The following is a 15,200-nucleotide window of genomic DNA, read 5'->3' as shown; positions in this document are numbered from 1 at the left end:
GGAGGAGGGGAAACAGAGAACTTGACAATGTGAATCTAATCCTAGCTGCCAATCACCATGCTAAGCCTTGCACTATAGCCCATTGGCCAGAGAAGGGTCACTGGCCTATGCCTGGGCATTTGATGGCCGTGAGCTAGCAAGGGAAGTTGGGGACAAAGCAGGTTGTTATTGCCACCTTGTCTCCACTTGGACCAATCAATTAGGAGCAGACTTGATCTTTCTTTCTAAATTATCATTCTATATAATGTATATGTAATTATATAAAGATGTTACATTTAATGTGTATATATGTGGGCACCCATATGGAGGGAAGAAAGGAGATTTTTTCAGAGGACTTTCATGCTCTGGACTTGGACTTCAGGAGATTCTGCTGTCCTGAGCTCAGAATAGAGAGACTCATGGCTGGGCATCTATCTTGGAGGACCTGAGATCAATCTGAGAATCCTGGTAATAATGCAGCATACACAAGCATGTGATCATAAATCTAGTGCCAAAGAGGAAAAGACAGGTGGATCCACAGGGCTTCCTGGCCAGCAGGTTTTGCATAGTTGATGTAGTTGATGAGCTTTGGTCCAATGAGAAACCTTGTGTGTGTGTGTGTGTGTGTGTGTTCTTTTTTTTTTTTTTTTTTGGTGTTTCGAGACAGGGTTTTTCTGTGTAGCTTTGGAGCCTATCCTGGCACTCACTCTGTAGACCAGGTTGGCCTTGAACTCACAGAGATCCACCTGCCTCTGCCTCCCGAGTGCTTACCAACGCCTGGCAAGAAACCTTGTCTTACAGGATATAGATGGCATCCTGAGGATGACACCAGAGGAAGTCCTCTGGTTTTCATATGCACACCCCCCCAATCTAGGCATGCACACACACATACACACACACACACACACACAGGCACACACACAGAGGCACACACACATGTACAGAGGTACACACAGGCGTACACACACATACACAGGCACACACATACAGACACACACATACAGACACACAGAGGCGCGCGCGCGCGCACACACACACACACACAGAGTTTTAAAAAAGGCAGTATAGCCGGGCATTGATGGCACATGCCTTTAATCCCAGCACTCGGGAGGCAGAGGCAGGTGGATCTCTGTGAGTTCGAGGCCAGCCTGGTTTACCGAGCAAGTTCCAGGACAGGCTCCAAAACAATACAGAGAAACCCTGTCTGGAAAAACCAAAAAAATAAAAAAGTAAAAATAAAAAAAAGAAAGAGAAGGCGGTATAGACTTGTCCTGAAGCCACATGATATGACGCTCCTCCCTGTGCCCCACCCCCATCATAGCCTCGCACACCCTCAATCTATATCCCAGATGTCAGCGTCAACTGCTGTCCTCACACTGCTGGCGTGAACATCTGCTTCTACAGAGGTAATCGCTGGTGGGATGGAGTCTCTGTCTGCTTTTGTGTCTCTTTGCCCCCATGAAAGCTTCCTCTGGACACTTGAGATGTCCATCTGCAGCTCAGCCCAGATCCCCACTGTCTCCCCTCCCTAACTGCAGTGACTCTGGACCATGGCTCTAAAGCACTGCAGTGGGTCACCATCTCTGTAGGCAGAATGGCCTCGCTGGTGGCCCTTCGGAGTTGCCCATGTGAAATGGGACAATGTTTCCAAAAAATCGGAAGGACAAAATTAGTGAGACAAAAGTAGAATCTAGTGTTTGGCGGGGGTGGGGGGGTGGGGGGAGTGAGGGTAGGGGTGGGGGGTAGGGGTGGGGGGTGGTGGTTTATGGCAAACATGCTAGGTTCAAAGTCTATGTGGCATACTAGGACCATGGCTAATGGGTCACATTAGCTCAGGGCCCACAGGTGTCTCAAGTCCTCCTGGGCATCTGTATAACGGAATGGGTTTGCTGCTGTGTGTGTTTGAGGCTGAGCGCGATCACGGCTGCCTCAAGGCAGAGCTGATGCCACGATTGTAAGGTGGGTGGGCGTCTTGATCCTGGCGCTGGCCCGCAGCTGACGGTGTCCACGTCCTGGAGAGAGCACCACTTCATCTGTGATTGTAAGGTGGGTGGGTGTTTGGATCCTGGTGCTAGCATGCAGCCAATGGTGTCCACGCCTTGGAGAACACACAACTTTCTTCTATGGCTGCTCCAATCCACTGCTGAGCTCCATGCAGAAAGCAGAGCTGGGTGTCTTGCTCTACCCAGGCTGGGCCGGCTCCACACTGCTGATGCTTGGAGGAGCCCTGCCCTGCAAACCCCAGGAGAGAATGAACTGCTCAGTCCCAGCAACAGCCCTGCCTTGCTCCACCCAGCGGGAGAGCAGAAGGTGGGCCTCTCTCTACACGTTGGGTTTGTTTATCCATGAGCTCAGCTCAGACCATGTTCTCGTGTGCCTGAGCTGTCTTGTGACCAAAGTCTTGGGATGACTACAAAGCTCATTTAGCAAAAACAATCCCTGTTTTCCACATAGATTCTTCAAGGTTAAAGTATTTCTAAAGAACAACTGTTTGTTCTAATATGTACCCCATACAGTGACTCTGCTGAAGTCCTACACCCAACATATCCCTGTGTCAACTGCTGATGTCGCCCCCGCTGGCGGTGTGTCTGACTCCAAAGAGACCCGGTTCTCAGGACAGCTTGTTGTGGACACATTAAAAATCCATTTCCAGCCCTTTGGGTCCTGCAGCTGAGGGCCAGATCTGCGCTGTCTTCTGAGTCCAGCGGAAAGTGAGCCATGGCTCGCCCGGAACTGGAGGCAGCCAGCTTCTCTCTGGCTATGCTGGCCTGGATAGGCACCATCGTGTGCTGTTGGCTGCCCACGTGGCGTGTGAAGGAAATTTCTGAACACACATTCATTTGGGAGGGCCTGTGGAACCTGTGTGAGGCTGACAAATTTGAGAGCCTGAAGTGCATGATCTACAACTCACGCCCGGTACTGCCGCAGGACCTGCAGGTGTCTCGAGTCCTGGTGGTCACCTGCATCTTCGTCACCTGGCTGGGTTTGCTCCTGTACATGATCGGGGATGAACGCATCTGGTGTGTGTCGAGTATGAAGAATGAAGAAAAGATCATGATGGCAGCAAGTGTGTTATTCCTGGGGGTTGGTCTGTTGCTGCTGGTGTCTGTGTCCTGGGTAACACACAATGTCATCCTTGGCATTGCCAACCCTCAAATAGTCTCCCAAAGCAAACCAGAGATGGGAGCCTCACTCTACCTGGGCTGGCTCAGTTCCCTGCTGCTTCTGCTGGCAGGGGCCCTTCTGGCAGCGGCCCACATGTGGTGTGAGGCCCCAGCTAACAACGAGCAGCCCAGTCGCTCTGAGGGCTCTGGGGAAGGGCCCTCCTCAGACAACAGCCGTGCATAAGGTGGGCCGATCTCTGTGTTTTGGATTTGTTTATCTGTAGCCAGCTCAGGCCGCCTTGTGACTGAGTACAGTAGCTGCTTCCCTCCGACTGAAATCATCTTTGGCCTCATGGAAGAAGGAGAGTCAGGAAGCTCCTTTCACCTTGAGTGACCTGTGTTGGGGATACAAGGGGAGACTCCTCCCCTGGAACAGACTGCAAATGGCTGGGCAGGGGACCTCCTGGATGTGGTCCTCAGGAGTCAGCACAATGTTCTGGTGCAATCCCCGTGACAGCCGCTCCCTGAGTCATCCACGAACATGGGACCCCATTAAAGTCACTGGTCCCTTAAGCTGGACTGGGATGGAGTCATTTCATGATCAGCAGGTACCCTCTGTCGTCGAGGTGACTAGACTCAGACTGGCACTAGGATGTCAGTGCCAGAGTCCCAGGCTGTTGGGGGATGGGCAAGCAGGGTCTGAGCCCCCTCTGAAACCCTCCCAAACATCTTCTTGTCACAGAGTTCACCTCTGAAACTGCTCACAGTCTGTGTCCCGGGCACTTCTGCCATTTGTTTGCAGAAGATAAGCCTGGGTATTGGTAACTGCCTTCTCCTGGCTGGCAGTCGCTGTGGTACTCTGGGAACACGTAAGTCAGCCCATGGAGGGTGTGTGTGTGTGTGTGTGTGTGTGTGTGTGTGTGTGTGTGTGTGTGTGTATGTGTGTAAGAGACAGAGGGGGGAGAGAGAGAGGGAGAGAGCGAGATCGAGAGATAGAGAGAGTGAGAGCTAGAGAGAGAGAGAGAGAGAGACGAGAGAGAGAGAGAGAGAGAGAGAGAGAGAGAGAGAGAGAGAGAGAGAGAGAGAGAGAGAGAGAGATGGAGAGAGGAAGGACTATGTCGGGTGTCTCTGTGTAATCAGTTTTCCCACTGTTTTCTGAGACAGGGTCTTTTTGGCACCCGCCCTAGGCCTGCTGTGTGTTCTCTACAGAGCATGCCCTACACCTGTGTTTCACATGGGTGCTGGGTTCTGAGCTCCGGTCCTCCATCTGTAGCAATTGCAATCGCTGGCCCCTTTTCAGTGTGTGGCTCAAGGAACCATCCAGCCACTGAGCGTCTGAGTTTGGATGGTGTTGCTTTATCATTTGTCCTTTTTTTCCTTTTCTCTTTCTCTCTTCATAGTTGGGAAATCCTACGTGATCCTGAGCTGTTCTGGAAGGTGTGACCCTCCTGGCAGCTGTAATGACTGGTGTCACCTGCCTTGCTTTTTTGTTTTTAAGACAGGATCTCATGTTCAGGCTGGCCTTGAACTGGTTATCTCTGGGGATGCACCCTCACTCTCCTGCCTCCACCTCCAGAGTGCTGAGACACAGATGTGCGCTCCTCGTCTGGCATGTGGGGCTCTGGGGATGGACCCCAGGGCTCTATGCATGTTAGGTCAGCACTGTCCGTCCCTCTCCAGGGGTCCCTCTTATTAGCTGAGCCATGAGGTCAGGAGGGAGGTCAGGCTGGAGAGGATGGAGGGTGGGCATGACTGTGCCCTTGGTGCCAGGGGTCAATGGCCTGGGTCCAGTGATGGGAAAGGCTGAGGAGGGCTCAGGATGTAGGATGCCTATGATGTGGATAGGTCAGGAAGTGCAGCCCCTGGAGTCCTGGAGAAGTCACAGAGCATCAGCAAGGAACCAAAGGATATTTGACCGTCACGGTGGGAGGCTGGAGGCCCCACGTTGTAGAGGAGCCATCAGGAGAACATAGAACTGAGCACGGCGTGGATCCAGGGTCTCTGGGAACCCACTAACGTGGGTGTGTCCACTGGGGCCTTTCATGGAGGGCAAAAGTAGAATAGCCGTTGACCGGAACCCTGAAAATCGCATGCATCACACTGTGTGAAGATGGTTCCATCCGCCTGCCACACTGTGGAGCCAACGATGAAGGTCTCTGTGACCTCAAGTGAAGGCTCACGGTGGCTTCCTCCTCATCAACGACACCGTCCTGCCACATGAAGGAGAAGCAAACGTTCCTGCGTGAGCAGTGAGATGACATTTGTCTAATAAACTATCAAACCTATTGTACACAGTAACCCCTTCTCCTTTGTATTATTTTTATCGCATGTGTGGTGCTGTGAACAAGAGTGGTCCCCACAGGCTCATGTATTTGAATGCGGAGTCTCAATGGAGTGGAACCCTCTGGTGGGCTCCAAAGGATTAGGAGGTGTGGCCTTGTTGGAGGAAGTGTATCGCTAGGGATGGACTTTCGGCTCTCTTTCCCGCTGAGGATCAGGCTGCAGCTCTCAGCTCTCAGCTCCAGCTCTGGCGCCATGTTTCTGCCACGCTTCCTGCCGGGATGATAACGGACTAAGCCTCTGAAAGTGTAAGCAACCCCAAGCTTTCTTTTACAAGAGCAGCCTTGGTCATTTCCTTTTTTCCAAGACGGTGGCGCTGCCTGGCTTGGACCTTGCTGTGTAGCCCAGTGTGGGCATTTGAATGAGGATGGCTCCCATAGTCTCATGCCTAGTTCCCAATTGGTGGAACTACTTGGGAAACCGAGGTTTCAGATGTTAAGATCCAAGCTCCACACCTGAATCCATCCTGCTCCAAACATGTAAGATGAGTATGTGGGGGACACACAGAATGGTGCGTGGCCAGCCTTGAAGGAGGGACAACGTTTGTGTCCAGTGTGGGACACAGATTGGCCAGTGTGGTCTGGGGGCTCAGTGAGCCACCAGGGACTCAGGCATGTAAGCATTCCTCTCTGTCACCTCCTGCTCCCAACCAATCTGTCAACACACCATGGTTGAGCCCACTGCTCCAATTAGAAAAGGGAAAGTTCCAGCTGGTGGTAGCAGGCACCTTTGATCCCAGCACTCGGGGAAACAGAGGCAGGCGGGTCTCTGTGAGTCGGAGGCCAGCCTGGTCTACAGAGCGAGTTTCAGGACAGTCAGGGCTACACCGAGAAACCCCGTCTCGATTAACAAAACAAAACAAGAAGGGAAAAGTTCTGGGCCTGGTGTGTATGCTTGTGTATCCAGCACAGGGGAGGAGGAGGGGAAGGGTCTTGAGTTCAAAGTTACATCAAACAACCCCTTTTCTAAAAGGTGAGGGGGCATTAAGAAGGACAGCAAACCCTGTAAGGAGAATCTTGTCCTATCTGGGAACCTCTGTGCTGAACCTTCAGGTTCATTCCGTTGGCTCGAGGGGGTGCCATGGCCAACCACGCCTGGCCAGTTCCTGGGAGTGAGCCAAGAAAGCAGGCTGGCGCCAGACCCTGCTACTGGCGCTGCCGGGCACTCTACTTAGACCACTACGCAAGAGCGGGGAGGGGCTTTCTTTCCCTAGGTTATGCTTTATCTTATTACTAGTCTGTGTGTGTATATATGATGTTTGTGTGTGACTCTGTGTACCCATTAGAGAGAAAAAGAGGTTTCTCAATATTAGATGGAAACTCTTGCTCAGTTTAAATTGACTTTTCTGGGTCTGGGCTCAGAATTCCATAGATCCAGGGTTGAGAGTATAGCTTGGAGGACCTGAGTTCAACTCTCAGAACCCACATAAAAATGTTGGGTATGGTGGTGTTTGCTAGTAAACCCAGTGCAGTGAGGTCTGAATATGAAGCAATTCTAGGCTCACCAGCCAGCTAGCTGGTTGCCTAACTGGTAAGCTCCAGGCCAATGAGATCCCCAACATGCAGGTGCACCCACACATTCATGCATGCACACAGAAACATGCACATAGTTTACAAGCATGCTTGGGTACACACACACATTCAAGCATGCACACAGAAACATGCACATAGTTTACAAGCATGCTTAGGTACACACACACATTCAAGCATGCACACAGGAACATACACATAGTTTACAAGCATGCTCAGGGGCACACACATCCATTAAAAAAGAAAGTAAGAGCCAGGTGTTGGTGGCACACGCCTTTAATCCCAGCACTCGGGAGGTAGAAGCAGGTAGATCTTTGTGAGTTCAAGGCCAGCCTGGTCTACAGAGCGAGTTCCAGGACAGCCTCCAAAACAATACAGAGAAACCCTGTCTCAAAAAACAAAAAACAAAAAACAAAAAGAAAGAAAGAAAGAAAAAGTAATACAGGGATCTGGTCAGGCAGGTGAGGTGCCAGGGACTGGAGCTCTTCCCTCTGCCCCGCCCCCCTCTCCCAGAGCCTCACAAAAGCTCCATCTGTTTCATGAGATAGGTCCCTGTGTGGACCGCTGTGGCCACACTTGATAGAGTGGGACATCTGACTCTACTGAGATAGCCGTTGGTGGCAGCGGCATCTCTTACCTGCTCCGTGCCACTACGCCTCACAGGGAGAGGCTTTAGGTGTTTTAGAAGCCCACCTTCAGCTCTTGGAATCCTGCATCCCTAGAGTCGGACCCCCACTCTCTTCCTGGTGCTGCCCCCAGCAGACTCTGAACCATGGTCAGCATGGAGCAACAAGCTATCAGTTTCTTGGTGGCTACCCTGGGCTGGCTGTGCGCCATCGTGAGCTGTATCCTGCCTGTTTGGAGGGTGACATTTCCGGAAGATGAGACGAACCCAGATGCCAGCATTTGGGAGGGTTTGTGGTACATGTGCCAGGTTCAGAAAAACAGCCAGATACAGTGTACATTGTACGACACCCTGCCAGCAGTAACTCAGGACCTAAGTGTGACTCGAGTCTTCATGGTCATCTGCATCATTGGAACCTGGCTAGGTTTGCTTCTGTGCATGATCGGGGATGAGCGTCTCAAGTGTGTAAGGAACACGCAAGTTGAAGACAAGATCATGAAGGCAGCCAGTGTGCTGTTCCTTGGTGTTGGCCTTCTGGTGCTGACGTCCCTGTCCTGGGTAACATACAACACCAGTCATGGCTTCTCCAACCCACTGCTGGGCTCCAAGAAGAAAACAGAGACAGGTGCCTCACTCTACCTGGCCTGGGCCAGCTCGCTGTTGCTGTTACTGGGAGGCACCGTGCTGTGTTTCGACTTCCGGTCATGCAGTGACCTCAGTTCCACCGCGGACTCGGCTGACGAGGCCTCAGAAGCCAAGAGCTGTACATAGGGTAAGTCTCTCTCTCTCTACCTTCTGAGCTGTTTAGTTTTTGACTGGCCTCAGACCGTCTTATGACCCTATTCTGCAGGTTTTTGATTCCTGCCGTGAGCAGGAGGTCCAGTAGATTTACAAGACTCAAGACTTCTCCCCAGGTGAGAAACATGTCCGTGGAGGTGCCCACAAGCTGCGTAGGGGTCCCCAGGGACGAATCTAGATGAGTTGTCACCGTGGTGAGGCAGGCTTCTTGCTGGTGAAGCTACCCGAGCCGCCTGTGAACCTGTAAGTGACCCCAATAAAGTCATTGCTCCTCCAAGCTGGAGTTGCTCGTTTGGGCTGTGGTTGATTTCTTAGTTTGGACTAACTGGAAATAGGCCAAATGGGAAACAGAAGATGCTTGCTGTCTGTCTGGGGATGGGTGAGAAGAGGCTGGCCCACTGTGACACCTTCCTAAAGGCCTTGTCACCAGGCTCAACTCTGAGATTACTGATAGCCTACGGCCCTGGCACCTCTGCCCCTTGCTTGCAGAAGATAAGACTCAGATATTGATAGCCACCTGCTCCTGGCTGGCAGCCACTAGGGTACCATTCCAGCCCGACTCTATGCATCGTGTATTGTTCTACACGTATGCGTGTTTGTCCACATGTGTGATGTAGAACATATGTATGGAGGACATATGCGAATGTCACTTTTCTGCCCACTCTTTGAGACAGGCACACACTGAATCTTGAACTCATGGAATCTTCTAGATTGATGGCCCTCCCTCATGCTCCAGGGATCCTCTTGTCTGTGTTCCCCAGGGCTAGGGTTACAGGTGTGTGCCTCCACATGCTTTCTTTTACATGGGTGTTGGGTCTGAACTCGGGTCCTCACACTCAAGTGGCCACATGTTTTAGTGGCTGAGTCCCTCAGATGGACTTTGGCCCAGTGATCACCGCTTCTCATAAAACTGTTGGCTTGAGTGCTGGTCCAAGCAGGGCTGATCAGAACTCTTTCTTCAGAGGTTCTGAGCTGTGTGGTGAGGACGAGGACTGTGTGTGGAAGGGGAGGGGTGGGTGTTCCTCACGTGGCTTGGCCTCCTATGAACCCATGGTTTTTTTTTTTTTTTTTTGTTATTCGGCTCACAGCTGTGACTAAATGGCTGTCAAAACGACTTCAGGAAGGAAAGGTTTACTGTGGCCTGCAGTTGGAGAGCATGTGGTCCATCATGGGGGGAAGGCGTGACTGTAGGAGCAGATCGTGAGGCAGCGGTCACGTGGCATCCACAGTCAGGAAGCAGAGAGAGATGGATGCTGGTGCTCGGCCCACTTTCCCATTTTTATTCTTTCTGAGGCCTCAAAGCATGAAAGGGCGCCTCCCACAGTTAGGGATGGTCCTCTCATGTTGGTTAGCTCTAGGGAAATTTCACAGGCATGCAGATCCTAAATCCCAGAGATTGACAAGATTAAGCCTCACCAGGGTGTGCCCCTGCAGGGGACCTGGCTGTCTCTGAGGGCACTCACCGTCAGAGCTTCTTGGAACCCCCCTCTGTGGAGTAGAGATGGTGGCTGGCCCTTTATGTACTTTGGTATTGGATTCCCATTGAGGTGAGAGGTCTAAACTTCTCCCCCATTTCACAAGCAGATCCAGGTTTTAGTTTCCTAAGAGCAAACAAGTCTTTTGTTTTCTTTGTTTTCCCCAACAAAGGGCCATTAGTCAGCAATGCCCCTGACAGCAGGGATGAGGGAGAGAGGACAGAGGCGCCTGAGCCAGCCCCCACAGTATCTCAAGATGGTGACCAGAAAAGGACTGTTCCTGTCATCCCCTAAAATATGCTCCGACTTATCCAAGAATGTCCAAAGATGAAAAGACTAGAACCCCAGCCTATCAACCATGTACTAATATAACTGCTGCCTGCTTGCTCCGCTGTGTTTGACATGACCTAACTGTTCTGGAATTCCCTTAGCTACGCTTAAAAGGAGCCTGTGTATTCCTCTCAGGGTTGCTATTTTGTACAAATGGTTGACCTGACCCCACATGCTGGATGTTTCTGAAGGATATACGTTTTTTCTTTTTTCTTTTTAGGTTTTTCGAGGCAGGGTTTCTCTGTATTGTTTTGGAGGCTGTCCTGGAACTCGCTCTGTAGACCAGGCTGGCCTGGAACTCACAGAGATCCGCCTGCCTCTGCCTCCCGAGGGCTGGGATTAAAGGCGTGCGCCACCACCGCTCAGTGATATACGCTCTTTGTGTTTGCATATTATTCCAGTCCAGGGTCTTCAGCGATTCTCAGACCCTTTCAGAGGCCAATAGCACACGATGAACATAGGATGAATGAGGTCTGACTACCTCTCTAGCACCTTGGGCGGCAAGTCTAGCTTAGTCAGTCAGGGCAGGTCCAAGGAGAGACCCAGACTCAAAAGAGGGAGACAGCACTGCTGAGGATCACACCGCTGGTGGTCCTCTGGTACCCGCGCACATGGATACAAACCTGAACTCGGGGACACACTCATTTACGTGCACACACACATATGTACACACACATGTGCAAGCTCACACACACACACATACTTTTATAAGAAGAAATGTATGGATCTGATATGGGGTCAGGGCCTGAAGCTCCTCCCTCAACCCCAGCCTCTGCCCCACACAGACTCTGAGTCGGTTTCACTGGATCCCTGTGTCCTGACCTGGGCGGACTCTGAGCCATGGCTCCCCTGACACTGTATCTAGCCGGTCAGCATGTCTCAAGGCCACGCTGGCCTGGCTAATTTCCATTGTGAGTTGTGTGCTATTCAGACGGTGAGTGATGAAGGCTCTGGAAGATGAGACGGCCATAGCGGTCTAGGTTTGGAGTGTTGGTGGGAGATTTTTCAAGGTTCAAGGATGTGGCCGGATGGACTGCAGGATACGATTACCAGGCAGCTCTGCCATGCCACAGAGCATTCAGGGTCGTCACCTGCATCATTGTAGCAGGGTCAAGTTTGCCACTGGGGGTGACTGGAGACAAGTTCCGAGAGTGGAGGCTGAATGATAGAATTGGGGTCACAGTCATGATGGGGTGGTTTAGGGGCTCCTGGAAGTCAGCTTGCTGCTGCTGGCGTCCATTATGGCTTCTCTGACTCCCTGTTGATCAGAAAACAGATACAGGGCCTTACTGTACACAGCTGGGCCGATTCAGTGCTCCTGTCTCTGCAGCAAATGCCTGTCCTGACTTCCTTGATGATGGACAGCGTTGTGGAAGTGGGGGCTGAATGAACCCCATACATGAACAAGTGTAATTGAAAAGTAAACTCAATTGTGATTCCTTCTTAAATGTTTAAAGTTTATTTATTTAGTCAGTTATTGTTTTTTTGGTTTTTTTGAGACAGGGTTTCTCTGTGGCTTTGGAGGCTGTCCTGGAACTCGATCTATAGACCAGGCTGGCCTCAAACTCACAGAGATCCGCCTGCCTTTGTCTCTGCCTCCCGAGTGCTGGGATTAAAGGCGTGCGCCACTAACGCTTGGCAAGTTTACTTATTTTTACGTTTGTCATGTGCAGGTCATAGGGGTCAGTTCTCTCCTTCCACCAAGCCTGCCCTGGGGATTGAACTTAGAACATCAGGGTTGGTGGCAAGCCCCCTTGGCTCACTGAGCCATCTCACCAGCCGGCTTCTGCGTCTTTAGCATACCCTGCCTGCTCACTGCACCATGACTGGTTTACAGTTCTTTTTGGCTGGAGGATATGGCTACCTGAATAGAGATCCCCAGGAGATTAAGGGAGCTCTCCAGCTGCTGCCGGCGGCGACAGTGTGGGGCCGTGTCTCTGCACCTGCCGCAGGTGCAGGTCCCCAGGCTTTGTGGCTCCAGGCTGGAGACCTCTTTCAAACCCTATCTTAGGGTTTCTAGTGCTGTGATAAAAACGCATAACCAAAAGCGATTTTGCAGCTTGTAGTCTGTCTTCCTGGGAAGTCAGGGCGGGAACTGGACAGGAACCTGGAAGCAGGAGCTGATGCAGAGGCCGTGGAGAGATGCTTGCTTATTGGTTTTCTCTCCACAGCCTGCTTTATTCTTTTGTTTTTTGTTTTGTTTTGGTTTTTTGAGACAGGGTTTCTCTGTATTGATTTGGAGCCTGTCCTGGAACTCGCTCTGTAGACCAGGCTGGCCTGGAACTCACAGAGATCCGCCTGTCTCTGCCTCCCGAGGGCTGGGATTAAAGGCGAGCGCCACCATCGACTGGCACAGACCTGCTTTCCTATAGCACTCAGGACAACCAGCCCGGGGATGGCCCCACACAGTGAGCAGGGTCCCCTCACACAGTGGGCAACCAAGAAACCGCCAGTCTGGTGCGAGCGTTTTCTCAGCTGAGGTTCCCTCTTCCCAAATGACTCTAGCCTGTGTCATTCAGGACCTAAAACTGGCCAGCATCAAATCTGAGAGAATTACGTGTTGAGCAGCCTGTTTGTAGGCACAGAATCAGTTCTAGAAGGAGCTGGGGAGAGTGACAGGGTCGACCGCCTGCCACTAACAGGACTAGGCTGTCCCAGAGCAGAGTAGGGTGACACCAGTGGAGAGGGGGAATCACGGGGCAGGCAGGTTGTGGCATCGTGGGCAGAGAGACAGGTGTTTCCCTTCACCCGCGTTGTCTGGCCTGCTTCATGATCAGCTCCCCCCTTGGCTGGGCCCCTCCCCCCTTTTACTTTTCATTTTATCTCCTAGGTGATCTCATGTTGCCCAGGCTTGACTCACTGTGTCGTCAAGGATGAGTGAACTCCGGGTCCTTCTGTCTCCAGCCTTGGAGTGTGTGTAGGGATTACAAGTCACCACATCTGCTTTATACGGGGCTGAGGACCAAGCCCAGGGTCCTCAAGAATGTGTGATAGGCAATCAATCAGTCTATCAACTGAGACGCCTCATTCCCAGCCTAATTTTTAATCTAAACTATCTATCATCTATCTATCACCTATCTATCTATCTATCATCTATCTATCTCCCTCCATCCCTCCCTCCCTTCCTCCCTCCCTCCATCCCTCCATCCCTCCCTCCCTTCCTCCCCTCCTTGTTATACTGGGGATTAAAGTCAGGCCTTGCACATCCTAGGCTAGTGCTCTACCCTGAGCTCTACCCCACTCCCTTTGAAAAAAATTGATGGGGAGGCCAAGTGAGATGCCTTAGTGGGTCAGCATCTGCCATGAAAGCCTGATGGCCTGAGTTCGATCCCCAGGCCCGTATAAAGGCAGAAGGACACAATCAGCTCCGCACAGTCACCCTCTGACCCCTGTGCTCAGTCTTCCACGGCTCAGAAACATATTGTGGTGGTTATAACGGGAATGGTCCCCACAGGCCGGAATGTCTGGCCACGTGGTCCCCAGTTAGTGGAGATGTCCTGGAGGATTAGGAGGTGTGGCCTTGGAGTAGGCGTGTCATTTAAGACGGGCATTGAAGTTTTAAAAAACCCGTGCCAGGCTCAGTATGGCTCTCTGTCTCCTGCCTGCTCCCCAGCCTGCCCACCTCCCAACGTGCTCCCGGCCAAGATGGTCATAGACTCGTCCTCTGGGATGGCGAATAGCCCCCAGTGGCACGTTTTCTAATACAAGCTGCCTTGGTGACAATGTCTCTTCACGGCAACAGAACAGTAACTAAGACACACACCACAATAAGTAAAAACTAAAGATTCTGACAGGATCTCCAGTCTGGTCTGGAACTCACCAATCTCCTTGCCTCAGCCTCTCGAGGGCTGGTATTGCAGGCATGCTGTTGTGTGATATCTCATTTGTGTTCTGACAAATTCAGCTTGCCTGGAGGTCAGAGGGCAGAGTTAGCTGGCCTCCAGTTAACCATAGAAGCTGGGCGGTGGTGGCACACATTTTTAATCCCAGCACTTGGGAGGTGGAGACAGAACACGATTAGGTGGGGTGTAGACGGACTCTCAGCTCCTTTTTAGACTGAGGAACGAGAGAGAAAGAAGCAACTGGTGGCCTGCTCCAGGTTCTTTGATCTTTCAGTTTTTTAACCCAATACTGACTCCTAGTTTTGTTAATATTATTTACACTACGCCTCAGCATGCACCCCCACACTCAGCTAGGTTTTTTTTTTTTTTTTTTTGGTTTTTCCAGATAGGGTTTCTCTGTATTGTTTTGGAGGCTGTCCTGGAACTTGCTCTGTAGACCAGGCTGGTCTCGAACTCACAGAGATCCGCCTGCCTCTGCCTCCCGAGGGCTGGGATTAAAGGCGTGCGCCACCACTGCCTGGCTTCAGCTAGGTTTTAATATATTTACCATGTGCACTGCATACCCAGAACAATGCATGTAGTATTTCATAATGATCTGAAAAGAAAAGAAAAAAGAAAACCATACATGAATGCTGTCATGCTACAGCTAGCTCCCTGGAGCTTTCCTTTTTCAACTAACTTTTTCTGGATCTTCCCATGCCCGTAGAGCTCTCATTTATTCTAGCACCCTTGAGTCATCCCTCAAAGGACTTTCCAAGTTTATCCTTCTCTCCACCGATGGGGAGAACCTTCTGTAGTTCTGCTCTTGTTACTCACGAGTAGATGTTTCTGTAAGGGGTTCTTTTGCCAATGCGTGATGTGAAGTAAGATGAGCAGAAACTAGAGCACTAGTCCTTTTTTTTTTTTTTTTTTTGACTCCCTCACTGGGGGATTCTAGGCAGGGGCTCTACCACTGAGCCACACCCCAGCCCCTCACTGGGGTATTCTAGGCAGGGGCTCTACCACTGAGCCACACCCCAGCCCCTCACTGGGGGATTCTAGGCAGGTGCTCTACCACTGAGCCACACTCTAGCCCCTCACTGGGGGATTCTGGATAGGCGCTATACTGCTGAACCACCATTCAGCTCTTGGTCAATTTCCAGTTTTAGTTTCTCATGTGTTTTGTGGGCAACTTTGCA

The 15,200-nt window shown here is 51.4% G+C and overlaps 2 protein-coding genes across 2 annotated transcripts; both read left to right on the top strand.

Annotated features, from left to right (window-relative positions):
* Positions 1–2,697: 2,697 nt before the first annotated feature.
* Positions 2,698–3,327, top strand: LOC101844947 (claudin-13-like). The gene has a single exon (XM_040731635.1). It carries the CDS (start codon positions 2,698–2,700, stop codon positions 3,325–3,327), a length of 630 nt encoding a protein of 209 aa, XP_040587569.1.
* A 4,313-nt stretch (positions 3,328–7,640) lies between these two features.
* Positions 7,641–8,656, top strand: LOC101844687 (claudin-13). Its single transcript, XM_005080459.3, has 2 exons — positions 7,641–8,349; positions 8,428–8,656. The coding sequence occupies exon 1, from the start codon at positions 7,725–7,727 to the stop codon at positions 8,346–8,348; it is 624 nt and encodes a 207-aa protein (XP_005080516.1). The 5' UTR covers positions 7,641–7,724; the 3' UTR covers position 8,349; positions 8,428–8,656.
* The last annotated feature ends 6,544 nt before the right edge of the window (positions 8,657–15,200 follow it).

The sequence above is a fragment of the Mesocricetus auratus genome, unplaced genomic scaffold (assembly GCF_017639785.1).
Source record: "Mesocricetus auratus isolate SY011 unplaced genomic scaffold, BCM_Maur_2.0 Super-Scaffold_100025, whole genome shotgun sequence".
NCBI lineage: Eukaryota > Metazoa > Chordata > Mammalia > Rodentia > Cricetidae > Mesocricetus > Mesocricetus auratus.
The sequence above is the reverse complement of the archived record's forward strand: the minus strand, read 5'-3'. Positions and strand labels throughout refer to the sequence as shown.

What these genes read in the sequence shown, in the direction of transcription:
- LOC101844947 (XM_040731635.1), top strand. Translation starts at nt 2,698, where the DNA reads ATGGCTCGCCCGGAACTGGAGGCAGCCAGCTTCTCTCTGGCTATGCTG.
- LOC101844687 (XM_005080459.3), top strand. Translation starts at nt 7,725, where the DNA reads ATGGTCAGCATGGAGCAACAAGCTATCAGTTTCTTGGTGGCTACCCTG.